The sequence below is a fragment of the Cutaneotrichosporon cavernicola genome, assembly GCF_030864355.1.
Source record: "Cutaneotrichosporon cavernicola HIS019 DNA, chromosome: 2".
Classification (NCBI taxonomy): Eukaryota; Fungi; Basidiomycota; class Tremellomycetes; order Trichosporonales; family Trichosporonaceae; genus Cutaneotrichosporon; species Cutaneotrichosporon cavernicola.
This window is the reverse complement of record NC_083394.1, coordinates 250,403-277,302: the sequence shown is the minus strand read 5'-3', so window position 1 is coordinate 277,302 and position 26,900 is coordinate 250,403. Positions and strand designations below refer to the sequence as shown.

Sequence of the window (26,900 nt, the reverse complement as noted above, 5' to 3'; positions counted from 1 at the left end):
ATGAGGTTGTTATACATTTGGATCATGCCTGCTACCTGCTGCTGGGGCCTCCCGTCCACATGCTTTAAGTCAAGTTGGGTCCAGTGGCACCCAGGCCGGTCGCCATCTCGCGCTTGAGCATGGCGAGCGCCTTGCCGGGGTTGAGACCCTTGGGGCACGTCCGCGTGCAGTTGAAGATGGTGTGGCACTGGGGTTAGCACAGGATAAGAATGAATAGCGGGAGCTAATTGGCCCGACATTGACGTCGACGTCAACGTCAGGATTGGTCTTTGCCGAATGAGAATACTCACGCGGTACAGAGACATGTTGTTCTGGAGGTTCTCCATGCGCTCCTGGGTGTAGGCGTCACGCGAGTCCGAGACCCAACGGAAGGCCTGCATGAGAACCGCGGGGCCGAGGTACTGGTCCTGGTTCCACCAGTACGACGGGCACGAGGTCGAGCAGCAAGCGCACAGAATGCACTCGTACATGCCGTCGAGCTTCTTGCGGTCCTCCTGGCTCTGGTAAAACTCCTTGGTCGGTGGGTTGTCGTTCTTCAGGTAAGGCTCGATCGACTTGTACTGCTTGTAGAAGAGGGTGAGGTCGGGCACGAGGTCCTTGACCACGTACACTGGCGTTAGATTGGAAGAGGTGAATGGACGCACTGTGGGGAAGGGGGTAGACCTTTGCCTCCTTTGCCGTGTCCTTGTCGATACGGCAGAGGCAGGCAAGCGTGTTGACACCGTCAATGTTCATGGCGCAGGAGCCGCAGATACCCTCACGGCACGAACGACGGAAGGTGAGGGTGGGGTCCATCTCGTTCTTGATCTTGATCTGGGAGTTAGATGGGTGGGAGGACGAGGAGGCGGGTGGGAGTTGGGATGAGAGGGTACTCACGAGAGCATCAAGCATCATCGGGCCGCACTGGTTAAGGTCGACCTTGTACTCCTGCATCTTGGGCTTCTCAGCCGGAGTGTCGGGGTTCTGTCATTAGCCCTGCTCATCACAGGAGGGGAGTTGGGCCGACTCCTCCCACGAACGCACCCAGCGGTAGATCTTGAAGCTCTTGAGAACCTCGGGCTTTGGGGCGGGCGTCTCGGCGGGCTGCGCAAACGACGAGGTCGCGCTGGACGAAAGGCCGCGGGCGAGGGGGAGGCGAAGCGCACGAAGGGCCGGAGTGGAGCGCATCATTTTGGCCAAGATACAAGTGGGAGAGTGGTGAATGGGTAGCTGGCGATGATGCAAAGCGACGATGCACGAGCAAGGAGAAGTGAGCAGTGGTGGGAGGTGGGGCGGTCACGGGGAGTGGGAGTCCAGCAGCGTAGCAGTGACCAGTTGGCGTATGCAGTAAGCCAATTGTTACTTGTGGCCACAGTAATTGGCCCGGGATTCACCGGGCAAGTTACGGAACTGTTCGGATTATAACACCGACACTGAAACTAGCCAATCCTATAATCACAATTCCTCAGCTGTTGCGAGGCCTTTTGATCATACCACGTGTCATTGTACAAGTCATTGTACAACACTCCCTTGAACCGCACCTCACACGACCGGTTACCGTTAACGGAGACTGGCCGTTTAAAGAGTACAGTAACACACAACTTGAACTTGCTATGCAAATGCATACATAAGAGAGGTTGCGAGGTCTGAATACTGAAAATGGACAATCGACAATCCACTACGCGTCGTCGGGCACGCCGTGCGAAGTCTTGCGCTCGTACGCCTTCTGGTCCTTAAGCCAGCGGCGGTATGCCTGAAGCGAGACGATCTGGTGTCAGCTGTCATCCGCTCTTCTAGGTTAGGCGAGAAAGCCACACACCTTCTCGCCGTAGTAGTCAGGAGCGGGGTTGTTGACGCTCTGGCGCGAAGGGTCCGCTCGCCTCTCCTTGATGCGGTTGAAGAACTCGCGGTCCATGACCTCGAGAGGGGAGGGGTTGCCCTTTGACAGCTTGGGATGCGTGACGGAGAAGACGGTGTTGCCGATCGCGGGACCGACGAGGTAGCCGAGAGCTGGGGTTAGCGCAGCACCAGCATAGCGTGAGGTGGTTGAATGTGGGAGCGTGGGCGAGCTAGAGAGGACGCGCTCCCGATGGAGGCTACGACGCTGGTCATCCTGTCTATACTCAAGGGCGACGAGACGAGTCCGAGGTAGGTGTTTCACCAACTGGAGCTGGAAATGGTGCCAGTCGGTAGGAGACTGCACGTCTAGCCAGCTCTACCTCCAGTACGAGGGGCAATACACCAGAGTCCGGTAAAGTTAGACTCGTTGGGCGAGCTTACCCCTACCCGGACCGGAGTGCGGCCTACACGCATTCCACCCGCAGTCCTGCCAGCTGCACCCCTCCTCCCCCTCACTTCGGCCCCTTCGGCCCTCTGCGCAACACCACCCAGAGCTTCCTGGCCAGCGCCCACACCTCGGCCCACATCCCACGCCACTAACTCACCCATAGCACCGACACTGTATCACGGAGGGTCGAACAAACCATTAGAAGAGTGGTAAGCATCCCATCAATCCAGCCGCGTCAGACCTACGTTCCAGCGCCATACACAATCCTGCACGTTAGCTTGCCCAAATCAGCGCAACTCACATAGGGTCGAAGCCGAGGATAGTCGCTCCCTCAGCCGTCATGCTATGTTGTGCGGCATACGACGCGCCGGTCATAAGGCCACCGATCGTGGTCGGAATAGTCGTGAGCGTCGACCACTGCTTGCGGCGCTTGCGCATGGCCAGGTACTCGCTCCAGGTCATGGGCAGCTTGCCATTGGACTCGGGCTCCTGCGCGGCCGAGGAGGAAGATGAGGATGCGAAGCGCGCCGCGACAGGAGCAGCGAACGTGATTGGGCGCGCGCGGGCGAGGGTGACGGACTGGCGGAGGGACATGGTTGCGTGGTGGATGATGGGCGACGCGGTCAACGAGGTCGAGTCGCGAGATGGCGAGGATGGAATGGTAGAGTGGAGGTCGGAGGGAGGAAACGCCGCTGTGGCGGTGGCAAATCGCGTGCGGGGTCCCCATCCTACATGACCTCAGTGTGATTGAGTGGCGGTCAACTGACAACTCTATCCCCAACCCTCAACTCCACCATGCTCTCGCCACCAAGCACAGACAACGACGAGCCGCTCGAGCTGCTCGACTTGCCGTCTGAGATCTTGAGCCAGATCGCGACGTACACTTTTCCTCTGTCCAGAGCTGACTCAGCTTCTTGCCGCAGCGCGACCTCATCCACTTCCTCTCAACGAGTACCGCACTACACACGCTCACGGATACGCACTTGACCCCTCTCCGCGCCGTAATAAAGGGTGTCGTGCGAAAAGGTCCGCCCTATCCGCCGCAGTTTGAGGTACTACCTTCCCTCCGCTACTTTGTGGGCGATGACGATGGCCGCCTCTTCCTTGACGTACTTGTGCGTGCGCCGGCTCGTTGGCTCCTCGAGCGCTTCGAATTTGGGCGCTGGACCGACGAAATCTGGAAGGAAGCGTTCGACCGCCGATTCCTTCCCAGTTGGAAGAGGTACAAGAACCCCGAGGACAAATGGCGGGGCGCGTTCCTGCGCACCCTCGGACGGCTCGACCACAGAAGCGCCGGATGTGCTCACCACGAGTCCTGGACCAGATTCATCCATCTCAGGCGCAACGGGAGTGCGTCACTCAACAGAATATACACGCGCACCTTTGACCCGTACGAGATCATCGACGAGCTCAAGCACCAGGGCGGGGTTGCAGAATACCCCACCGTCGTTCGTGTCCTCTGCCATCTGCAGGATGTGCGTATCCTCGCCGTTGGCGTGCTCGCCGACAAGCCGTCGTACTATGTCAATCCCAATGCGCATTTTGTCGTGCACCCGCCCCTCCTGCGCCCCGTGACTGAGAAGACGAAGCCGAGGAAGATGCCACACCGCAACAGCGCCCCGCCGCCCGGCACAGGTCCCAGCGGCATCCCAGCGCCACCGCCGAGAGCCAACTCAATCTCCTTCGCGGTCCCCGTCGTAGCCGCTCCTGGGCTCTCTATGGCCACAGCTACCCAGTCCGAGTACGTCGGGTTAACCAGAACCACCTCAGTTGGGTCGGTGGGCGCCAGCTCAATCAGACGTTCTTCGCTCTTCGCTGGGTTCAGCTGGAGGCCGGGCCGGCGTCACTCGGTTGACAACGGTCTGGCAAGTTCCACGGAAAACGCCGAGGCGGGCCCCTCAACGCCGCCTCTCACGCGTTCGTGGAGCCGCGAGAGTGACCGGCGCAGATCGTGGGCCCCAGGCTGGGGCCGACGATCCTCAACCACCAGCCTGCCCTTGGAGACTCGCCCGCTGTCTCCGCTCGTGCCCATCCTCAACACCAGCAATACCAGTGGAAGTGCGCCGACAGGTGATGCGGGTGACAGTCCGATCGTAACCGCGCAACAGATGGAACAGCTCTCCATCACGCCGCCGCTCACCCAGCTCGCCACTCCGATTGTCCATCCATCCGAAACGCTCCCAACCCTTCCCGAGCATCACTCTGATCCGCCTACGCCGCCAACCCCCCAACCTTCTCCCCCGCCGAGCCGCAAGCGCTTTCCCTACCGTCCGCTGCAGATTCCAGCGCCAGCCTACAGCCACACCCAATACCCTAACTATACGCCGTTCGAGGAGGACCCAGACGAGACGACGCTCGAGGCTCTGCGACGTGTGCGCGACTTCCGTGCCGACTACCGTGAAGTCGAGGAGGACGCCGAGGACCGCGTGTGGTCGGGCAACGAGGGGATTTGGGGGCCCGACAGTGAGGCCATGGCCGAGACGAGTGTCGAGGACAGGCGGTCACGCTGGGTCGGGCCTATGATGTGCGTCATCCTAGAGGTAGCTGACACCAGTATTATCGCGCAGATTTTTCCCGGATCGCGCAAGGAGGCTTATCCCCTCGGTGCGCCGCAGGACTCAGAGGTTGAAGGTGTGCAGCCCAACCTCGGCCCCAATGGAATGTACGCCAGTTTTGGGTGGGAGGACTTTGACACGTTCCTCCCCTGGATCGAGCTGCGGGGATCTGGCGCAGACCACGGGGCGCGTCGCGCGGGCATGGGCTTTGAGAGGGCGACTGAGGAGTAGGGCTTCAACGAGAAGACCCCGTTCCATCAACTCAATGCAACCACAACCACATGACATCAACTTCTCTATCACATCCACAAACTCTTTTTAATTCACAATCCGCTTGCGATCCACCATTCTTGTTGTACAAAACACCTATACATGATGTATAAGTCTCTGGCCCTTTGCGACTACCCCAAGCACAAAGCATACGTCTTCGTCGCCTGTACAAGCCTCGTTATTTCAGTCGGTAGAATAAGTGACTCTTAAATCCGTTCTTACGCCGGTTGATCACTCGGTCGTGGGTTCGAGCCCCACACGAGGCTGTGTTTTTCGCTGCCAGCGCTCTTTTACTTTATCTGTTTCTCTCTGTAGGTGTTGGGGGATCGGTGAGCGTGTTGTATCCAGAGGAGATGTATCTACCAAGATGAGGCGACGATGGTGATATTGGGGATATTGGGGGATATTGGGGGATATTGGGGGATGAGTAACGCAGTTGGACTCCCTGGCTGTATGGCTGGCGGCTGGTAACAGATGCGGAACGGGGTCGTGCCTGGCACTATTCAATTCGCCCCTGGGTGGCAAATCCAATCGACTGGTGGATATCCATTGTTCATTGTTACTCACATTGATGCGTTCACAGCAGCCAGTTCTACGAGCCTCCAAAGCCTCTGGCCCTCCATGTAAATGCCATAGTCTGAAAGCTAGGATCTGAATATCTATATATCTATATGTTATAGATGTATGGTGTTAAATCGGGACGGAAGCAACCAGACCTAGGGCAGGGCCGGTAGTTACCGGAAAGTGATTCATGACCATTGCGACTAGGACACGCACTTACCTTCCCTACAACAGCCCACCCCAACTATCACTATCACGATCACTATCACTATCACTATCGTCTTGATCATCATCTCTCATATCTTCTACCTCCTCCCCCTCATCTCTTCATCGCCACCACACTCAGCCTCATCATCACACTCAATCCCTTCTTCCCTTCATTCCCCTGGCCAGCTATCTGTCTCACCGGTGACCTCATTGCCACCCCCCACACATCCCACCCACAACCCCGCCGCCCGCAGCATTGCCCCACTGGCGCCGACAAGGCAGGCCGCATATCCTGGCCTGTCTCTATCCCCCAACCGCCTTACCCCCATTAGCATCCTTTGCCCAACATGGGCCGCAGTTATCGCACTTACCTCGCTGGCGAGACGGTTTATGTCTGTCGCTCATGCGGTAACCACCTCGCCGTGCAGGAGAGTGTCATGAGTAAGGTGAGTCGTTGAGCGTCTGGTATTGCATCTATCACACCGGGTTCGTCTCCTTATCCCATCGCCCTCTCTTCTCAAAACCCCCCATCTCATCCTAGGCCCCTCCTTTCACCCCTTCAACCTCATCCCCTCACACACAACCCTCCCCCCTTCTTCCTCCACCCTTGCTCCCAAACCCCACCCCTCAATGCACACCCTCGCCCAGCACCCCACTAACCCCAGAACTTCACCGGCCAGCACGGCCGAGCGTACCTCTGTCGCCATGTGTGCGTATTCCGTATTCAATCAAGGAGAGCCTGACCCCAGCGTCAACGCCTATACCTCCGCAGAGGCTGAGGACCGTACCATGCGGACAGGCAAGCATACCGTGCGCGATTTATTTTGCCGCGTGTGCCATCAGGTCCTAGGGTGGAAGTATGTGAGTTGGGTACGGGTAGCAGTCCCACCTTCTCAGTCCCCTCCCTCCACCGCGACCGCTAACCGCAGGAATTTGCGTACGAGCCCACCGAAAAGTACAAGGAGGGCAAGTTTATCATTGAGCGCGAGATGATCTACGAGTGCCCAGAGAGGAAGCGCAACGTGGACAAGCCTGTCATTGAGGTCATTCAGGAAGTCATCACCAGCCAGGTCCCAGTGGGTCGCGGCTAGTCTATCCCGCACACACCACCTCCAGTGACTTGTCGCCAGGCCGTTGTCCCTTGGACACTGTTCACCACTCCCCAGCTCACGCCGCTGTACGACCATTGTTTTATTGTACTATTGATTGTCATGTCACCTGTGAATCAACGAGGTGGTCCAAGTGGTCCCAGTGTGAGCCGAATACCGCCGGTGTCGTCATCGGCCCATTCAGACGGCGTTCGGCCCGGAAGAATGAAGCGCTAATGCCATGTCCTGCCATGCAATGTCTATTGGATACTTGATTACAACTCGCCCTTGGGCGCTCCTTGTCCTCTCAGAAACTCGGCTGCAGCCTTGATACAGCCACTACACCCCCTGCGGAATGCCTCGAACAGCGATACAGCGATGGCAAGCAGCCACGGGCCCCACTCCTTCTCGCGCTCAGCGCGGCGGCGCGCATCCTTTTCGGCGGCCTTCTTGGCCACACGCTGCGGAGCAGCAGCGGCCTCTTCTGCCTGTGTCCGCGCGTAGATCTGCCGGAACTCGTCGACCGAGTGCAAGCTTTCCGTGACGCGGTGGAGGGTATTGAACAGCGCGACCACTTCGGACCGCTGTAAAAGATTAGGATTAACCCGTGGATCGAGGTCCTTATCCTCGAGCGCAAACAGGATCTTGAGTGCGGTTCCAAAGCCCGAAACCTGCATCTTTCCCCAAAGTCGACACTTGTCGCACCCCACACAGTCCATAATAGCGCTGACGTTCCTAAACGCGCCCTTGAACTGCTCGATGAGGACGGGCGCATCGGGACCAGCGAAAAACTGTTCCTCGTTGAAACCAGACGCCAGGCTTTCAGCCAGAGAAATGACACCGTCGAACTCTGAACGCGTGCGTGAGTCCGCCAGGCGTTGGGACCGGGTACATTCGTTTTCGCGGCCGCGAGGAGTGATCCCAATATCGTAGGCACGGAAGTAAGGGGCGGCGCGAGCGACGGCGCGGAGGAGGAGAACGGCGTTGAAGTAGACGTTGGAGATGCGTTCGGGGTGGGTTGCGACGCGAGAAACGAAACAGTCGAGGTTAGGCGCCCATTCGCCAGTCGTTTGGTCGAGATAGTCGGCACAGATGTGGATCGAGATGGAGGCGTGCATGCCTGGAGTTAGCTGCGGCGAGCGGGGCAAGTTGGCCAGCCTGCGGACCAGGAGAGACCAGCAGCTGGTACATTCAGGATACCTGAATCGCCGCAGTCATGACCCGACTCACCAGAAACCAGGCGGTAATACAGCTTCTTCTCCTCGCATAGATCGGCGTCCTGCGGCGCATGGCCGCCCTGGAGGGGATTGAGGCCCATAGCAGGCCTTGAGCGACCGGGGATAGACTTGCCATCTCGTGCGGCGGCAATGACGCTCTCGCTCAGTCCAAAGCAATTCTCCTGATAAATTGCTCGCCAGACATTATGCGCGCTATCTCCCGCATACCCCGTAAACCGTTCCGGGTTCTCAATCAAGTCGATATACTGTCCTTCCGGCGTAGCGTCGTCTTGGATGAAACAAAAGTCGTCGTCGCGGAAATAACACCCGTTCACCCCCTCGTTCATATCCGTAGTCACCACTGCCGACAATGCAGCCCCCCGCCATTTCTCGGGAACATCAGCCTCGTCGATGGTCTCGACGCCGCACGCGCGGTTCATGCACAGGCCGTTTTCGCGCCAGAAGGGACAGTCGCGGTACAGGTCGACTTTGAAGTATCTGAAGAAGGGGTGGGAGACGAGGCTGTGGAGGGCAGGAAAGAGATGTTGGTTGAGTGATTCGACGGTTTCGTACGCGCAGTTGGTCGCTTCGATCGGGCCAGAGGGCTGACTGTTAGTGAAGAATGGAGGGGACGCACGCTGCAGTATCCCTCGGTTTTGGATTCGAGGACGTTGCGCGCGATCTTGGATTCAGGTTTGTTGGCGTATAGCCGCGCGCCGGCTAGGAGGGGGAGGAGGAGGGTGGCGAGCGCCAGGAGCGCGAAGCGGAGACGAAGCCAGCGCATGGCCGAGTGCTGTTTTCAGGCGTTGGGTGGGGGGAGGGAGATGGAGGGGTGCTGGGTGGTAGAGAGTGAGATGAAGACAGAGAAGAGGGCAAAGGGCGCGCCCTCGCGTGACCAAGTGTGTAGGTGTATTCGCTGGCGATAGATGGATAAAGTGATAACAACAACAACAAGACCTGGCTGACTGATGATTTATTTTCGATATCTGTCAGCGCGAATCGGCCTCCACGCGGCATCTCAATATTGGTCAGGCACGTTGTTCAATCTTCGGGCATAACCGTCGTCTATTCGCCGCCCAGCTGACATAAGTGTGAAGACGACACGTTGCATGCCACGTCGCCGCCATCGCATGCATCATCGCCGATGATGCATCGTTATCGGCTGAAGAATGCGGCCGCCGGTTCGGTTATTCGTGTCTCTGGTCGACGGTAATCACCGCACGGGCTTGACATCTTTGATCTCTAGCTTGTTCTTTCCCTTACAACAACCCCCACGCTCTCATCATGATGATGCCTAGTCGGCATACGGGAGCACCACGTCCAGCGGAGACTCGAGATACCACGCCAGATCCCTTCCCTCAACCTCGCGCCTTGTATTTCCATTACCGAGATACGCAAACCGGTTGTTGCTGTACTCGATATCCATGTCCTCGTACCGTGGCTCGGCGATCATTTCGAAAAAGTGCAACCTGCTTCCTGGATGGACAGCCACGACAGGTCCATCAACGGTACCATTCTTGAACCATGAACTGCACGAGTCGCTCCACGCCGTTGTGGCGAGTTGCGAGTTGCGATGTTGGTTGAACTCTTCCACCGCGTTTTTGCTGGGCGAAATGGCGCGGATGGGCTCGACTTGCATCTTGACGATGATTTTCATAATGTAGTGCGCCATCTTCTCCATGCACGGTAGGATGGATCCGTGCGCAACCGGCGAGGAGGGGCCCAGCGAAACTGTGTCAACGAGCTGTAAGACGGTGGGCTTACTGAAGTAGTTCGGGTGGTCGTCAACCATGATGCCCATGTACGCCTCGGGCGTTGTGGCCCACCGCTTAGCCAGGTCTGCACCGTTGCGCCCGATGAAGGGAAATCTGGGCTTGAGGCTCACATCAAAGCCTGTCGCGCACACAATCGCATCGACTTGATGTAACCCCTCAGTTGTGACAATACCCGTCTCCTCGACGCGTACTATGCGGTCGCTGACGACATCGACATTGTCCGCAACCAGCGCCTCGAGGAACCCGTTACCTGGAGTGGGACGGCGGCATCCGACCATGAAATCAGGAATGAGGAGGTCGGCTATCTCCGGCTTGGCTGCGAGCTTCGCGCGCATATCGGCCGCGCTGGCCACTTTGGCCTCTGCAGCTTGGTCTGTGCCCTTGGTCACGATCTGGTACCGGCAATTGATACTGCTCTCGATACCCTTGCGGTACTCTAGCCAGGCTGTAGGGTCGGCATCAAACTCAGCCTTCTGTTCGGGGGTGTAGTCAAAGTTGGCGCCGCCGGGGCCGGCATACTGTGCCGCATACGAGGGCGTGATCCATGCCGGTGAGCGGATGAAGCATTTCATGTTCCCAACGACTTTCTGGAGCACGGGCACGATCTGTACAGCCGTAGAGCCGACACCGATGATGGCCATTTTCTTGTTCTTGAAATCGTAAGAATCATCCCAGCGGGCAGAGTGGACGAGATGTCCCTTGAACGAGTCAAGGCCCTCAATGTCCGGCCACTTCCACTTACTTGCGTCAGTCCCATCGTTAAGCAACTTTGACTCACTTGAGCACGCCGCTCCCGTTAATCAGGAACTCGGCGCGGTCCTCAAACTCCCCCTCGGGTCCGCGTACGCGCACGACCCACTGAGCCTTTCCATCGTCCCAGTGCGCCGAGATGACTTCGTGGTTGGTCCTAAAGTCACCCCGTAGGTCGAATTGGTCAACGACCATATTCATGTATTCGTAGATCTGCTCCGAAGAGGAGTAGAACGACTTCCATCCGCTCCATGGCGCCCAGGAGAACTGGTACGAGTGGGACGGTACGTCGCATGCGCATCCGGGGTATCTGTGGTTAACACAGTGTATGCGGGGCCCAGGATGGGGTGGGCAGCTAGCCCGAGCCTTACCTATTCTCAAGCCACGTTCCCCCCAGTTCGGGGTTACGCTCGTACGCGACATGTTCGAGTTCGCGCATGTGCGTCTTGAACTGAAAGGCGAGGTTGATGGCACTAGCCCCTCCGCCGATGGTAATCACTCTGACCCGCTTGCGCGTGCCCATTGTAACGTTCGGGAAGGTGTAGGGCTGGGTGCTGTCCCAGCGGGTCGGGCCGTGGGCGGTGGCCACGCCATTTGTGGCTGAAGCGCCGTTGCCTGTCTGAGTACGTGTCATGATGCCTACTAGAGATAAAGAGTAGTCTTTTGATTATAACGGTTCATTCTGTCAAGGCGAACTGAGCGGGGCCGGGTGATAGCCGGTATCGAATGCCGAGATCGGCCAAGGCCGAGAGGCGTGACTGTACGCGCCGCTTCAACTTGTGGAATGTTGACCAAGTGACAGCTGTTTTGTCAGCTTTGATCCCTCTTCGCCGCACCTGCCATAGAACGTAGTTTGTTCCGGCTGCTCCTTGTCCAGTCTGCCAAGGTGCTGCAGCGAGACACAAGGGGAGTGTCGTGAGCAACGAGGCTGCCACAGGATGTTTCCAGAGGTCGCCTTGACAGTTTGACAGTTTGACAGTTCGCCAGTTGCCAGTTGGACACTACCACACTACTGAGCGAGCAAAGGCCCTACCGCCGTAATACCTCGGCACTCAGGCGTCCGTGCGGGTTGCCTCACTTGACATTGGACACAATCTGCCGTTTGAGAATCAAGACCACACACTCCGGCCACTACGGTTCAAAGGCATATGACCACTCGCAAGCCTCATAGAGACCTGTAAATTTAATTCCCTGGCACGCTTCTAGACGTTATGCTGATAGATATTTGGGCTGCCGTCGGAAGCATTACCACAGCATAGAAGGATGCGAGTCAGTGGTCGGTGATGTGCGCTGGAACCAGATGGAGAGCTGGAGAGGCTGGATACTTGAAGGCAAGCATGTTGAATTCCGCCATGGTGGAGCCAAAGTATTGAAAGCCGATGATGAAACGATCATCGGAGCAACTGGAGTAGATCTGAGATGCAAGTATCTCTCTCTCTCTCTCTCTCTCACCCCGCTCACCCTCTGCCTGGGCCCCCGTCTTGATCATCTGTCGCCATAGTGGGAATGTGGAGCGATGGCGAGCTAAAGATTCGGAGTCGCACGTAAACTTGGGTGAGACTATATAATCCTCCCATATACTAAACCTATGGAAATCCGGAGAGTCAAGTTTGTAATCACGCAATCAACCGCCATTTCAAGAACCCCACCTTCCCCCCGCCCCCCCATATTTATCCAAAAGGCACAAGGTAGGCTCGGCTCATTCGGTAGGATGAGAAATGGCGTGCGCGAGCGAATACACTACCGTAGCATACCATCTCTCTTTAAAAGACTTTGCATTCAATAGGAGGAACATGCATTTCCACCTTGTACACCACTTCACTCATCATGGCCCCCGTCGCCATTGCGAACTCCGCCTTCCCGGCCGGTGTCCTCGCCGCCAAGACCGCCCTCAACGGTAGCGCGACCCCATACTCGACGACCTCGACGGCTGTCTCCGAAGCCGGCGATAAGAGCCCCAAGCTCTCCAGCACGCCCCGCGCCGAGCCTGCCTCGCTTGCTGACGGTGTGACCCTCGTCCCTGGGGCGCCAGGTTATGTCGAGCAGCTCGTGGCCGCCAACGCCGCCCTTCCTTCGACTGCTCCCGGCGCGACCGTCTACGCCTCGGGCCTCGAGGTCCTTGAGGCACTGGCGGTGCAGAACTCGTCTGCTGTTTGGGTTTACGACGACGCCGTGCAGGTCGGCTTTGGGAGCCGCCTCGCTGCCTGGGACGCTCAGGAGCTCACCCAGGTTGCAGGCAAGGTGCACCCCGTCGAGACGCGTGAGGGTGCTGGCCTCGAGATTGCCGGGTATCTGAACAAGGCCCCTGCGGGCAAGATCTCAGTGTTCGCGTCGGCCACCACTCTGCCATACCTCGCTTCCAACCTCGCCAAGATCGACGGCGACGTCGTCATTCACGTTGCCACGACCGCTACCGGCGCTGACCTCGAGCTCACTGATGCTCTCGCCGAGGCTGGTGTCCTCAAGGCGCTCACTCAGTTGCCCGAGGAGTGGGACGTCATCTTCTCGGCTGGTGCCGATGTCATTGCCACAGGGGCGCACCTGTACGGCCAGCAGGGCAAGGTAGTCCACGTAATCGAGTCGACGTACGCTGCCCGCGAGGTTCAGTCGTACAAGTTCCCCTCGGCCGGTGCGTTCGACGAGTTTGTTGTTCTCGGTGACAACGCCGACGTTCACCTCGCCGTTGCTTCGCACGCTGCATCGGCCCTGGTCGGTGCCAAGGTCGTCCTCAACACCCTCACTCCCTCGCCCGACAAACTCGCTGCCGCGCTCCTGAGCAAGGCTACCGTCACTGTCACTGGCGCTACCCTCTCGGACGCCGAGGCTCTCAAGGCCGTTGTCCTCGCCTCGCTATACTCTGCGGCCACCTCGAGCTCGGCCAAGCTCCCCGCCATCAAGGTCGCCGTGACCCCCTTGGCTGCTGCCGCCGTCGCCGACGAGAGCGCCAAGATTGTCTCGTTCTTCACCGCCCCCAAGGCTCCCCTCCCCACCGTCCTCGCCCACCTCTTCTTCGCTTCGCCCACCCTCACCACCACCCTCGCGCAGTACGGCGCCGTCACCGTCACCGGCACCAAGTCGGTGCTCGCGCTCTCGCAGGGCGCCGCTGTGCCGCTCACCCCCAACACCCCCTCGGACCTCATCTGGGTACAGGACAACGGTGTCTTCAAGGGCACCGACATCTTGGCCACCGCCAAGGACGGCGCGACTGTCGTTCTTGAGCTCCCTTGGACTGAGGACGACCTCCAGTCCAAGCTCTCGGCCGCTGAGATCCAGACGATCCAGGACAAGAAGCTCCGTGTCTTCCTCCTCGACCTCGAGCCCGGGTGCCCGCTCAACGTCATCCGCGAGCAGGTTGCTTTCCTCCTCCTCTACACCAGCTCGAAGCGCCTCCCCAAGGGCGTTTGGCAGGTCCTCGATGCGTACCACTCTGGCCAGCTCGGCCGCGACCAGGTCGAGGACGCCCAGGCTTCGCTCTTCGAGATCTCGCCCGACGTCCTCTCTGCCCTCGAGGTCGACCCCGAGAAGCTGAGCAAGACCAAGGAGGCATGGACTTGGGACGCCGTTGCTGGCGAGTCTGTCATCCTCGAGGCCGAGGCTACGCCCCAGCTCTCATCGTGGGAGCTTGCTGCGCGCCACCTCCTCTTCCGCGAGGCATACGCTGTGTCCAACTCGGGTGCCAAGATCACTGACGCGGACGAGGTTTCGACTGGCGTCACGGCGCTCACGCCCGAGCTTGACGAGGAGACTTTCCTCGTCACTGTCAGCGAGAACCGCCGCCTCACCCCTCTCACCTATGACCGTCACATCTTCCACCTCGAGCTCGACACCAAGGACACCGGGCTCAAGTACGAGATTGGCGAGGCTATCGGCATCCACGGCTGGAACAACGCCCAGGAGGTTCAGGAGTTCATTGAGTGGTACGGGCTCGACGCCGAGGCGGTCGTCTCGGTCCCCCACCCCGAGAAGAAGGGTGTGCAGACGACACGCACCGTCTTCCAGCTCCTCCAGCAGAACCTCGACCTGTTCGGCCAGCCCGGCAAGTCGTTCTACGCCGACCTGTCCAAGGTTGCGACCGAGCACAAGGAGGCCATGAAGCTCAAGTTCATCTCGGTGCCCGAGGGTGCCGAGCTGTTCAACCGCATGGCTGAGAACGAGACCGTCAACTTTGCCGACGTCCTCCGCGAGTTCCCTTCAGCTCACCCCTCGATCGAGGAGCTCATGACCATTATCCCAGAGATTAAGCCGCGTCACTACTCGATCGCATCGGCCCAGGCCGTCGTCGGCGACAAGGTCGAGCTCCTCATCGTCACTGTCGACTGGGTCGACACCAACGGCCGCACCCGCTTCGGCCAGTGCACGCGCTACCTTGTCGACCTGGCCGTCGGTGCCAAGGTCACGGTCTCGATCAAGCCTTCCGTCATGAAGCTTCCTCCCCTCCCCACTCAGCCCCTCATCATGGCTGGTCTCGGTACTGGTGCGGCTCCCTTCCGCGCCTTTGCCCAGATGCGCGCACACCAGATGTCGGAGGGCATCGAGGTCTCGACTGAGAGCTCGTACTTCTTCGGCTCGCGCCACAGGTCCGAGGAGTACCTCTACGGCGAGGAGCTCGAGGCGTGGCGTGACGCTGGTGTTATCGGTAACCTTGGCCTGGCGTTCTCGCGTGACCAGAAGCACAAGATCTACATCCAGCACCGTATCAAGGAGCATGGCCGTACACTCGCCAAGCAGCTGCTGGCCCAGGACGAGAAGGACAAGGGATACTTCTATCTGTGTGGACCGACTTGGCCCGTCCCCGACATCTTCAACGCCCTCTCCGAGGCGCTGGTTGAGGAAGGGAACATGACGCGCGAGGAGGCAGAGCAGTACCTTGAGGACCTCAAGGAGTCGGAGCGCTACGTGCTCGAGGTGTACTAAGCATTTCGGTGGCGTAGTTTGTAGTCTATATCATATACAGCATAGATTGGGGTGCCATGCATCATCCTGGGTTCAAGGACGGAGCGCGAGGCCACATTTACTACGCAGCGGTTTCTTCTCATCCGGCGCGGCGCCTCGTGTACAAGGTGGACCTGACCTTGCAGTAGTGGTTTGCGCTCATCAACTTGGATCAAGATGCTTTGGCTACTGGTGCGGGGACATTGGCGGGCCGCATCGTCTTCTACCCCCGCATCACCGGAACCCAGCCACCTAGCACTGAGGAGACGTACAACGCAATGGGCGTTGGCACCACGCGGGGGCCCTACCGGCCGGCTTCAAGCTGCTGCTATTGTTGTACCAAGCGACACAGGCATGACCCGACGGTTTGCATGACTTTATCAATAAGATGCGCTTCGGCACTAGCTACGCTCAAACTCATCCCGCCTTCAACCGTCTCACATTGTTGCACTAACAGGACTGTTAGGGTTGGACAAAGTGGCGAAAAAGGCGATGGCGATGTGCTGAGGTGTGATCTAGAATGAACGACAGTAGGCGACTAACGTATGATAGTGTGTCGATGGGGACACACCTATTAGCAAGTGTTCTACTATATAGGCAAGGACGATAGGGCGAAGGCTATGTGATATCGTACGATGACATGAGAGGGAGTGAGCGCCAGCAACGTGATGATGAAGAGCGTCCGTGTGCCAGTGATAGTCCGTTCAGTCAGAACAGAGACCCAGAGACCACACTGTGGCGATGTGGGCTAGCTCTGGAGTAAGCCACTGGTGTGATCCAAGCAAGGCATTGTCTTGGCGTGAGGTCGCCTTCCAGGAATAATGCAGGCACTATTCGGTGATTGGCCATTAAAACCATTACGACCCCCTCCTGACGCTCAGACCGAGGTTGTTGACCAATGGCAGTGATTACTTAGTCTCGACAGTGCTGAGGCGATCACCTCTGCCATTCCTCAACAACCTCAAACCCTGTCAAGTGATCTACCCACTACACAACTCGAACCCCTCTCCTCTCCAAGCTGGTACCCATCGCGTGTCATGCTCCTCGAACAGTTCATTACGGCGACTCTGGTCTTGGCCTTGGCCACTGCTGTCGCTGCCTTGCAACCTCTCGCCTCCACCCTCATTGCCCGCAACCCCCAGGTGACGTGCAGCGAGTTCGTCCACAACCCCGACAACTCGACGTGGAACAACTCGTACAAACTGCCGTTTCAGCGCCTGACGCCATGGGAAGCATGTCCAGCCGGTAGCAGATGTAACTTCAACGTGACCAACGCCAAGGTTGGCTGGAAGTATTACTGGGACGTTCCCGATGGTGTCACCGTCAATCTGGGCCGCTACGACCCGGCCAGCATCATTGGCGTGGGCTTCAACGACGTCGTCAGTGAATCGCTGCACGGGGCCTGGAGCCTCGGTGCCTCGCCAAACAAGTACATGGTGTCCGCTGTTACTTTGGTCCCCCGCGCAGTGGTTGTACCAGGGACTTTCAAGTGCGATAAAGGCATCGAGTATCCGGGGACCATTACTCTACCCGGCACTAACGAGTTGTATGATACAATTATTCGGCGAGACGAGGGGAGCGACAAGGAGCAAATAGGGATTATTGTGTTGCCTCCAGACGCTCCGGGGAGCCAAGCGTCTATCATGAGCGCAGACGAGTTGAAAGGACGTAAAGACAATACCCTTTACGGGCCCAAAAGTGGGGCTCGTCGCTCGAACGGTTGGGACACCCGGCTCGTGGGTGTTCTCCTCGCATTCGCTTGTGTCTCGGGCCTCTCGTTTGCGAGTCTCTGATCCAGTCTCTGATCCAGACATCCAAGCGAGGGGTCATCCTTAGGTCCCGTGATAGCATAAAGGTTGGGTGTAGGACTATGACGGGTGTGCTGACTGCAGAGTCGAAGCGATACGAGTTGGAGCGCAGCCCTTCATGCCAAGTGTGCTCGGCCGCTATAATCAACATTGTATATAGCGTAATAGTGGGAGGAAATGTTTTATTGCGGGGTAATCAACGGCAGACCAACGTCAATGGTGTCATGGCAGCAGTCACAGAGAGGTTGGCATTATTGCCCGCACATTACTTGGCGTCAGCTTCTTGGAATCGAGGATGAACCAGGAGTATGTGCATGGTTCTCTATGCCAAGACATATCCGGAACTGATCACCTTGCACGTACAGGGAGCTAGAGGTGTTGAGTGGCTTACTCTGTTTGCGAGGATAGGGCGATTGAGGCAGTACTAGGAAAAGATACTTGACAATGGTTCGGGCCTGAAACCCCTTTCAATTCAAAACAATCCTAACTCAGGCACTCACTCGCTTGGGTTTCATGTCATTTGCCCTGTCATGTCACAAACGCCTCCATAGTCCACGTGCTGGGGACTTTTAACGAGTGCGACAACGGCATGGAACATGTTGGGGCAATTACGCTTCCCGACAACAAGCTGCCACAGTACACAAAAGTTTCAAGAGACGTAAAGACACGAGCGGTCTAGTCGCTCGGCCAGTTTGGACTCCCGGCTTGCGGCTGTCACTCTCATCGTCGCTTTGCTCTCGCTCGCAATTCTCTGATCCCGACAGACGGGGTTTCCAGTGTTGATAGCCCCAGGCGGTTGGCTCACGATCGCGCTCGCGGTGTTGGTTATTCCAGTTAGACGTAGAGGCTCTTGTTATTGTCCTGGTTGGGTTACAGCAGAGTATTATGTGACTAGGGAGGATGGGGCCACTCTATCAAACGAAGCAGCGATGCTAAATCCGCCATGCCAAACTAAAAGCGAACAAGAGAGCTGGAGGGCACGAGTTGTGGAGGCAAGAGGCTCAGTCTTGTTCAAGTCACATTTCATTCCGCCACACGTGGTCCCATTACGTCAGCGTACATTGGTTGGCGTCATTGCCACTTCCGACTCTTAACTCTCCAACTGTCATCGTCCATTCTTTATTACTTTGTTGCATCCATCGCCCGGCATCTGCTGTCCTATCCCATACACGGAGACCATTCTTCAGAGCATCCGTCTTTAGCGACTTGTCAGTATCCGGGCATCAAGCGGGAAGAACCAGCTTCCGCACCAATTCTCGACCTCGACCTCTCCTCTCTCCCTCCCTCCCTCCCTCACAATCAGCCATGACAGCAAGCCCAATATACGTCAATCTACCGTTCATTTCCGACGACCCCGAGATGGTCGAGCGTCCACCAGACACCGGGAACGGCTCTTCGGGAGGTTCGCTTGACCCCACCGTGGAGATCCAACCCATCACCTACACCAGCGGGCAATACCACACGCTCGAGGATGCGCGCAAGGCCGTCAATTCTCTGACTAGGGTGAGCTCTCCACTCAGCCATGCTGACGCTAGACCCTAGGCTTCGAGGTCAACTTCTCGAGTGTCAAGGATGGCAAGTACTGCAACCTCGTGTGTCATCGGCATGGTGCGAATGGCGCGTATGGTGCAAAAGGAACCAAGCGACCGCGCAGCACAAAAGCGACCGGCTGCCCATTCAAAGTCAACTGCAAGTTGCGGAATGGTATGTGGCATGCCAAACTGTCGAACAATACCCACAACCACGGACCACAGGACCCAAGTGAGCTGCCTCAGCTGCGGCGAGAACGCCTCGAAGAACTCAAGGACGAGATCCACGAACGCCTCATTGTGCAAGGCGACCCGCCGGCCGACGTGCGCAGATGGTTGCGCGAGAAGGGTATCACACTCTCGGATTCTGCGTTTGGCAAGGCGATCGCAGACGCCCGCAAGGCCGCGCTCGATATGCCCGACGCCGTTGGTGAACCCATGATCGCCTTCACGCCGTCTACGCCAGGTGGAAACCTCCACACATTGTACATTCCAGTCGCAGTCGCGCGCGCCCTTGCGGAAGAGTATGGGTCCGAAGTTGCTGTGACCGACGACCGGCGGTTCAAGCCGTACAACAAGCCACGCGGCGCACAGAAGTGCGGGTACTGCAAGAAGCCTGGACATCGGATTAACCAGTGCGACGAGTACGAGCAGAAGCATGGCCACCCATACCAGGCGCCGGTAAAAGTCAAGCGGGTGGCGTCGTCCTCGTCCCCGGGTCCCGGTACACTGACGCCTGGATCGGAATCTGCAGCGTCGGTCACTGCCAAACCACCACTACCGGCTGATGTAGCCCCTGTGCGTTCGGCACCTCCATCCTCTCCTCCAGCGGCCGTGACTGCGACCGCACCACCGGCTGAGCATGTGCTCATGACCGGACAAGACCCCGGCTTCCACCCTGGCCTCGGCACAGACGTCACCTTTCTCGAGCAAACATTCCTCGAGATGCCGCGAGCGCAGGCGCAAGCGTACTTAAACATGCCGCAGGACCAAACGCACCTCAACGGCCACTTCAGCGCTCAATGAACTCACGCGCTCCCCGCTTATCCCATCACCGCAATCGTTGCGGAGCACTGTATTATACCAATGCGGCGTGTTGTAGTTTCCAACGAAGCCTCCCCATCTGACCCACACCAGCCGCAGAACATTGATGTATGCATTTGTTCATCCCGTCATTAAGAGTAGTACTGATACGCCTATGCCCAGGGTGCGCGCCATCCGTCGTTGCCCTTACCGCTGAGTTCGTTGGTGATGGCCTTGTGTGCAGACATGAGGAAGTCCGTGTACGAAAGGGCGTCGTTGTTGCTGTCCTCGACGAGCATGTTGGCGAACTCGATCTCGAGGCCATCGCGGTCCTGGCGTACGAGGAGGACCGGGAGCTCGTGCCCAGCAAGTCGCTCGAGATGGGTGAGTATGTTGCGGACTTGCGTGCTGAGGAGCGTGGGAAGCTTGGGGAGGCGCGTGATGCGGACATCGAGTTCGTCCGCGTTCTCGACCCCGTACAGCTCGTCGATAATACGCGGCGACACGGCACCACCAAACCACAACATGGCAATCTCGCCGTTCGAGAGCAGGTACGCGCCCTCGGCGACCATCCACATGTGGCTTGCCCGCATGAAGCGCGGGAGGCGCAGACGCCCGTTCGGCCCGGGGAAGCCGTACTGCTCATCGAGGTCGTGCACTGCCATGATTCTGGGGTAGAGCGAGGACATGGTCGCCGTCGCCCCTGCGCCCTTGGCGACGCGGAGATAGTGGGAGCGCACGTCGGCGACGACGTTGCCCCCCTTGAGCGGCTTGGCCTTGACCATACACAGTGTGAAGATTGGAAGCAGTTTGAAACCCTCAGGCAAGATGAGCTGCCCGCTCTGAACGGCCGGCGCGCAGTGCTTGCGATACATGAGCAACACACGGTTGCAGCGCTCGATCAGCTGCCGCCGGATGTCCTTGAGACGCTTGACGGGTAGCTGCGTCACGGCCTCTTTGAAGAACATGGTGACGCTCGCGTCAAAGTCAGCGTAGCGGAAGACGTTGCCGATGAGACCCGTGATTCGCAGGCACAAGTTGAGGAGACGCACGCGGCGTTCACCGCTCGAGCTCGTGTACAGAGCCGCAACCTGGACGTAGGCCATCTGACGGTCATCGAGGCGGTGGCCGTCGTGTTTCAGCGTCGCAACGAACGCCTTGGCCTCGTCCATCGTGCCAAACTCGAGGTCGGTCAGTGACCGCTGGAAGAAGTTGCCGGTGTGGTCGGAAGCACGTAAGCCGTTCGAGCAGCGCACGCGTACGAGCACGTTGTACGCGATCTCGCGCGTCACAACGCGCTTGATCTCGTCGTGCAACGAGTCCCTGTCGCGTACTGGCGAATACTTTGGGTGGAAGAATGTGTCGCCGCCAGTCACGGCGGAGAGCGCCGACACCGAGGCGAGGTCCATGGCGCGCTCGGGGAACACGAACGTGTTGACACCGATACCGATCTCGGCGAGCTCGTCCGCCGTCACGCGCCAGAAGGGGTCGGCGGGCGAGAAGAGTTGCTTCTCCTTGTCGGTGCCGGCGAGCGATGACTCGTCACGCGGTTCCAACTTGCCGGGGCCGAGTTGCGGCAATCCAGCCAAGAAGAAGTTGATCTGGCCGCCGATTGAGCGGAGGCCGTCCATCGTGCCCTTGATCGCAGCGCCGATTGCGCAATACGGTCCGTCCGGCTGCTGCTCGTACATGTTCGGAATGAGCGTAAGGAGAGCCTCGATCTGCGACCTGTCACGTCAGCGTCATACGCCGAATCGACCCACTTGGACTCTTGCGAGTCGACAAGGAAACCGCCAACCATGGGGCAGAACATGTCCTCCAGGTCCGACACGACAAGTAGCTGGGGCTGTGGCAAGGTCGCGCTCAGGCTCCAGAACCCGACCGACTGGCCGACAGTCACGAAGGCAACGCGCTCGCCCTGGCCGATCACCTCCTCGTCCTCCTCTTCTCCCTCCTTCTTGTCGCCGTAGAGTGCACGGTGGATGCCCTCGCAGATCGAGCGGACGATGCCACGGTGCGCGCTGCCCGTCGAGACATCGATGACGAAAACACGACCGATAGGCACTGGGCGACGGAGCCGCCTCCCCTCCTCCTTGTGCTTCTTCCGGTGCCCAGGTTGCGGAGTGTTGCCTCTGCTAGGCGTCTGGCCCAAGCTGGACTGCAGCGCGCCCAGAAGGTCGGCAGAAGTCGTCGCGAGCGCGTCGCCTGCGTGTGCCAATGAGTCGTGGCTCTCCTCGAAGATGCTGCCTGCCGGCTGGGGGAACCAGTATTCGCGTGGCGCGAGGAAGTCGACAGTACCGTGTTGGAGTTCTGGGCGCTCGTTGTGATCGACGCGCTGTCCCATCGTCGAGAGCTGCGCAAAGTACGAGTGCGAGACCATGTTGTCGGCACCACAGAGGTTGCACACCCACTTGCGGCCGCCGTCGATGAACCGGACCCAAGGGTTGATGTAGCCGCGGCACTTTTCACAACGAGGAGGACCAATGTCCTCTGGGCCGCTGGGCGTCGGTGGGGGGTCGAACGCGCTCTGGCCCGATACCCAGTTCGACACGAGCGGGACGGGTGCCTCGTCATATCTCAGAGGTGCGAACGGCTGGACAACGAGGCCGAACGGCAGTGCGGACGTGTCGAGCAGCTGGTGCGTCGAGGGGATCGTCGGGAGCGTCGCGCGGATATGCCTCGGAAGCGAGTTGCCTGACGTCAGCCTCGCCGGTCTACGCAGTCCGCCCACCCTGATCAACACCGCGGTAGTCGGTCAAGGCGAGGGGGATAAGACCCTTGGTGTCGCACGAATGGAACTCCTCATCATCGTAGAGGTTCTGGTCGAGCTCCTGACCATCGATGGGGTCAGGCATCTGGGAGGGGTCGATGCGAATTCGCGGCCCCGTGAGCGCCGGGCCAGCCGAGTGCGGGGGCGGGGGAATGTGGTTCTCTGGGGGGTAGTTGTACGTTGCAGGCTGGGCGGGCGCTGCAGGCTGCCCGCGGAGATGAGAGCCATGGGGCACGGGGACATGTTGCTCCTGCGGCGGTGCGTAGTCACCCATCGGGGGAGCAGCACGCCGGTCGTCCACCTGGTGCAACTGTGGCCCGCGGGGGTTGACATAGGGCTGGTGCTGGCCATACGACGCGTCGTATGCCGGCTGCTGGTTGCCGTACCCCGGCGCGAATGTCGGGTTCTCCTGGTGAAGGGGCTGGGCCGAGCCGGGCGGGGACAGAGGCTGCCACTGCTGGCCCTGGTTGGCTTGGGCCGTGAGGGATGGGTCGACGGCGTGTCGTGACCGTGGTGGCATGATGGGTGATCTGAACGCAAGACACGATGAAGAGCGAAATAGGCCGTCATGGCCATCCAGACACGTCGTGGGTTAGCCTAGCCAGCCAGCCAGGTAGCCAGCCAGCCAGCCAGCTAGTGTAACGTTCACTCATACATTTTATGTGGGGTGATGACATAAGTAACACGTGGTTTCCCATCCCCGTCCTGTGGGTCCTGTGGGTCCTGTGGGTCCTGTGGGTCCTGTGGTACCAGTGATTGACCAGGACAGTCCAGGACAGTGATGTACTGGGTGGCAACATGACGTCTGAGCCCAGGGGGAATATACTGTACAACAAGCAAGTGGTTGTAACATCGATGCTCAACGTGGATGACGCGCCTCGACTTGAAGATACTCTACTCAACATCATATCCATCATATCCTTCACCATTGCCATCTCTCTTGACTCGTTCTACGTCTCTCCCTCTTTCCATCTTTCACATTCTAGATACTCTCTCGACTAGCCTTATTATCTCTTCTTGAACGACCTTTCATCGCCCATTCAAGCAACTAACTACCTTCCTTCTTCCCCCAATGGCCCGCATTGACCCCAAGGTGAGCTGCCCGTTCGTAGTCTGGCTGACGCCTCAAGGCCGTCGAAGAAACGACGCGGCGTGTAGGAGCGCTCAATGTCTCTGGGCGGAGAGATTCCCCAAGCTCGAGCTCGCGATCGGCCAGCAGAGGTTCCCTCCTGGCGCAGCCCGCCGCCGCGGGCGGCGAACCTTCCTCCGTCGCCGAGGACCGTAAAGCCCGCCTCATTTATGTCAAGAGCCATGTCGCAATCCACCCCACCCAGCATCCACGTGACAACATCACCGGTCTGCTGGGCCTAGTCGAGGTGGATCGCGAGGTGCCTCTGGCGCCTGAGTCGGGCACCGCCACTCCCACTTCCGGCAAGGAGATTCTCATCGTATGGGTCCCAGACGAGCTGTTCAAGCGGCTTCCCGACGAGGACAAGCGCAAATACGAGCGCATCGAGGGTCGTCCTCAAGGAACTCCAACCGACGAGGATGGTGAGTGAACCTGGGGCTGTGCAGCTGCGCAACCGGCTAATTCAAGGCTTCGTGTTCGTCTCACTTCCGGCTCCGAAGGGGGAGAAGTATGCGTTCTCCGTCCCCATCACGAGCGTTTACAGCATTTTAGTGTATTCCGTGAGTGGCGCTTCGGCGGTCGCGATGCTCATCACACCAGCCTAGCCGAACGTACTACTGGTACGGCTCTGCCACCTTCAAGTGAGCCATCTCGCTCGCGACGATAGCTAACTGCAGCCTTCTGGGGGGAGTCTCCCTCCCCACTCTCTACTTCCACGATGACCAGACACCACTTGCCACCAACCAATCTGGCGACCCGTCAACGTCGCAGTGGGGTTTCCAACCGTTTCTGAAGGTTTTCCACAGGCATGCGACGCTGCTTCGATCGCGCCTGATTACGCCGACCAACAACCGCGGCGGCGAGCTCTGGCTGGTAAACCCCAGTAGGGCTGACCGCGAGGTGCACGAGGCGGGTTACGAGGAGAAGGGCCGTTGGCACGGGGGCGATAAGACACCCCCAGGTGCTGCATACCCTCCTGCTGCTGCACCATATCCCACCCTTCCTCCAGCCTCCCCAACGACTCCGCGCGATTCGCTTCTTGTCAGCTTATCCAACATCACCAACATTGCCCGAAGCACTGCCCAGAATGTGCTCAACCACCCGCTGGCCAAGCCCGTGGTCCCGCACCTTCCTCCCGCATTCCGCAGTTTGGTGCACGCCCCCGGCGAGTGGCAGAGCAGTGTACCGCCGAGAAGGGGCAGCTCCAGTAGCGCCGATGTGGCGACTGAGTTCGAGGCTGCTCGTCTGTATCTCGCGCGCTGGGCGCGTGTGGTGGCGGAGGAAGGTGAGCGGTCGCGTCGCGACGAGCTGGCCGCACGCGCGGCCGGTGGTGATGCCAGCGCGGAGGACATTACGTCCCTCGGCGTGTTCTCTGTGCTCCCAGGCAATCGCAAGATGCCCAAACCTACGCGTCACCCCGAGCGCCCGATCACGGCGGAGGAATGGGACGATTTCATCGCCACGGGCAAGGACGAACTGTTTGTCCGCCAGCAGATCTTCCGCCGCGGGTTCTCGGATATGCCCAACGACCAGGGCGCGCGACGCCGTGGGTGGGAAGTGCTCCTTGGTGTCGTGCCGTGGTCGGTGGAGGAGGGCCCGTCGGGCCTCGACCGGCTATCGCAACGTGCCGAGAGGCGGGACGAGATCGTGCGCGCCAAGCGGGAGGAGTACGAGCGCCTTCACCAAGGGTGGCGCGAGAAGACGAAGAGCGGCGAGGCAGAAGACAACTGGAAAGAGGAGTGGCACCGCATTGACGTGAGCTCGCCTTGGGCATCAAATGCTGACAATAGGTCGACTGCCGCCGGACTGACCGGACCCAGCCGCTATATGCGGTTATGCCCGACATTGTTGCCGATGGCAACGAAGAGAAGGAGGGTGGAGGTGCTGGCGCGGACATCTGGTCCCGGGACGACAAGGAGGAGGAGGGTGGTTATGCGCCTTTGAACCGTGAGCTTTTAGGTTCTGAACCAGCTGACAGCAGCCCATGTCGCCGAGCTCCGCGAGATCCTCATGACGTACCACGTTCATGCACCTGACCTGGGTTACGTGCAAGGTGAGCGGCTGCGTTGCTTCCAACCTGACCACAGGCATGTCAGACCTCCTCAGCCCCATCTACAGCGTGTTCGAGGCCTCGGCTCCGGAGGCGTTCTACGGGCTGGTCGGGGTCATGAAGCAGATGGAATCCAACTTCCTGCGCGACCAGAGCGGCATGCGGCGTCAGCTGAGCACTCTGCAGCAGCTCATTGCGTTAATGGACCCCGAGTTGCACGCACACCTCGAGCGCACGGGCTCGCTCAACCTCTTCTTCTGCTTCCGCTGGATTCTCATCGCGTTCAAGCGCGAGTTCCAGTTCGAGACGGTAATTCGACTGTGGGAGGTGCTGTGGACCAACTACTACTCGGATAACTTTGTGTTATTCGTTGCCCTTGCGGTGCTGCAGAGCCACCGGTGAGTCAATCCGCTGCTTGAGCTGACAGAAGGGACGTGATTATCCGCTACCTGAGCGAGTTTGACGAGGTGCTCAAGTACGCGAACGACCTAACTGGGACGGTGAGCTGGGATCTTTTTAACAGCTGACACCAGATCGACCTCGACACGACACTCGCCCAGGCCGAGGTGCTATTCCTGTCCTTCCGCGACATCATGGAAGAGATCGACAAGGAGGGCAGGTCCGACAATGAGCTGCGCCAGCGCCGCGGCTCGCCCCCCGCCAACGCGTCGTCATCAGCGTCCTCGACTGCAGTGGAGCGGCGTCCGTCAGCGCGCACCGTCAGCCCGGAGGTGCGCGAGCTGCTCCGCTGCTGGACGCCCGAATCTGAAAGCCTCATCTAACGCCAGTTATACTCTCTGTTCTATGAGCACAACACGTTCCGAAGGGTAAACGTAGAGCCCATGGTGTTGTACATGTAGACTTGGTGACGCGGGTGGTCGACGTTACGTTCATTGGGTTAGACATTGATGCGCATGCGCGGCTGTCTGCAACGTGGCGGTCAGCGTTGCGATACATGTAAGACGCGCCT

The 26,900-nt window shown here is 58.9% G+C and overlaps 11 protein-coding genes across 11 annotated transcripts; 6 read left to right on the top strand and 5 right to left on the bottom strand.

Annotated features, from left to right (window-relative positions):
- Positions 1-64: 64 nt before the first annotated feature.
- SDH2 (uncharacterized protein) lies at positions 65-1,170 on the bottom strand (the record flags this gene model as incomplete). The annotated part of the gene is made up of 5 exons (XM_060597090.1): positions 65-187; positions 291-610; positions 645-813; positions 877-963; positions 1,024-1,170. The coding sequence occupies 5 exons, from the start codon at positions 1,168-1,170 to the stop codon at positions 65-67; spliced, it is 846 nt and encodes a 281-aa protein (XP_060454018.1).
- A 487-nt stretch (positions 1,171-1,657) lies between these two features.
- PAM17 (uncharacterized protein) lies at positions 1,658-2,860 on the bottom strand (the record flags this gene model as incomplete). The annotated part of the gene is made up of 5 exons (XM_060597088.1): positions 1,658-1,747; positions 1,799-1,989; positions 2,424-2,437; positions 2,512-2,532; positions 2,568-2,860. 5 exons carry the CDS (start codon positions 2,858-2,860, stop codon positions 1,658-1,660), a joined length of 609 nt encoding a protein of 202 aa, XP_060454017.1.
- Positions 2,861-3,061: 201 nt separating this feature from the next.
- CcaverHIS019_0201120 (uncharacterized protein) lies at positions 3,062-5,052 on the top strand (the record flags this gene model as incomplete). Its single annotated transcript, XM_060597087.1, has 4 exons — positions 3,062-3,144; positions 3,177-4,007; positions 4,065-4,790; positions 4,821-5,052. The coding sequence occupies 4 exons, from the start codon at positions 3,062-3,064 to the stop codon at positions 5,050-5,052; spliced, it is 1,872 nt and encodes a 623-aa protein (XP_060454016.1).
- A 1,154-nt stretch (positions 5,053-6,206) lies between these two features.
- On the top strand, positions 6,207-6,950 carry CcaverHIS019_0201110 (uncharacterized protein; the record flags this gene model as incomplete). The annotated part of the gene is made up of 4 exons (XM_060597086.1): positions 6,207-6,305; positions 6,525-6,568; positions 6,609-6,720; positions 6,789-6,950. 4 exons carry the CDS (start codon positions 6,207-6,209, stop codon positions 6,948-6,950), a joined length of 417 nt encoding a protein of 138 aa, XP_060454015.1.
- A 272-nt stretch (positions 6,951-7,222) lies between these two features.
- Positions 7,223-8,948, bottom strand: ERO1 (uncharacterized protein; the record flags this gene model as incomplete). Its single annotated transcript, XM_060597085.1, has 3 exons — positions 7,223-8,067; positions 8,178-8,769; positions 8,802-8,948. The coding sequence occupies 3 exons, from the start codon at positions 8,946-8,948 to the stop codon at positions 7,223-7,225; spliced, it is 1,584 nt and encodes a 527-aa protein (XP_060454014.1).
- Positions 8,949-9,458: 510 nt separating this feature from the next.
- Positions 9,459-11,323, bottom strand: CcaverHIS019_0201090 (uncharacterized protein; the record flags this gene model as incomplete). Its single annotated transcript, XM_060597084.1, has 4 exons — positions 9,459-9,895; positions 9,929-10,680; positions 10,718-10,999; positions 11,061-11,323. 4 exons carry the CDS (start codon positions 11,321-11,323, stop codon positions 9,459-9,461), a joined length of 1,734 nt encoding a protein of 577 aa, XP_060454013.1.
- A 1,193-nt stretch (positions 11,324-12,516) lies between these two features.
- MET10 (uncharacterized protein) lies at positions 12,517-15,603 on the top strand (the record flags this gene model as incomplete). Its single annotated transcript, XM_060597083.1, has 1 exon — positions 12,517-15,603. One exon carries the CDS (start codon positions 12,517-12,519, stop codon positions 15,601-15,603), a length of 3,087 nt encoding a protein of 1,028 aa, XP_060454012.1.
- A 1,055-nt stretch (positions 15,604-16,658) lies between these two features.
- CcaverHIS019_0201070 (uncharacterized protein) lies at positions 16,659-17,414 on the top strand (the record flags this gene model as incomplete). Its single annotated transcript, XM_060597082.1, has 1 exon — positions 16,659-17,414. The coding sequence occupies one exon, from the start codon at positions 16,659-16,661 to the stop codon at positions 17,412-17,414; it is 756 nt and encodes a 251-aa protein (XP_060454011.1).
- A 1,320-nt stretch (positions 17,415-18,734) lies between these two features.
- Positions 18,735-19,984, top strand: CcaverHIS019_0201060 (uncharacterized protein; the record flags this gene model as incomplete). The annotated part of the gene is made up of 2 exons (XM_060597081.1): positions 18,735-18,932; positions 18,965-19,984. The coding sequence occupies 2 exons, from the start codon at positions 18,735-18,737 to the stop codon at positions 19,982-19,984; spliced, it is 1,218 nt and encodes a 405-aa protein (XP_060454010.1).
- Positions 19,985-20,154: 170 nt separating this feature from the next.
- Positions 20,155-23,271, bottom strand: SFB3 (uncharacterized protein; the record flags this gene model as incomplete). The annotated part of the gene is made up of 3 exons (XM_060597080.1): positions 20,155-21,709; positions 21,745-22,675; positions 22,713-23,271. 3 exons carry the CDS (start codon positions 23,269-23,271, stop codon positions 20,155-20,157), a joined length of 3,045 nt encoding a protein of 1,014 aa, XP_060454009.1.
- A 552-nt stretch (positions 23,272-23,823) lies between these two features.
- GYP7 (uncharacterized protein) lies at positions 23,824-26,790 on the top strand (the record flags this gene model as incomplete). The annotated part of the gene is made up of 11 exons (XM_060597079.1): positions 23,824-23,844; positions 23,882-24,302; positions 24,349-24,440; positions 24,481-24,521; positions 24,558-25,635; positions 25,671-25,827; positions 25,862-25,933; positions 25,968-26,328; positions 26,361-26,430; positions 26,464-26,661; positions 26,719-26,790. 11 exons carry the CDS (start codon positions 23,824-23,826, stop codon positions 26,788-26,790), a joined length of 2,583 nt encoding a protein of 860 aa, XP_060454008.1.
- Between the last annotated feature and the right edge of the window lie 110 nt (positions 26,791-26,900).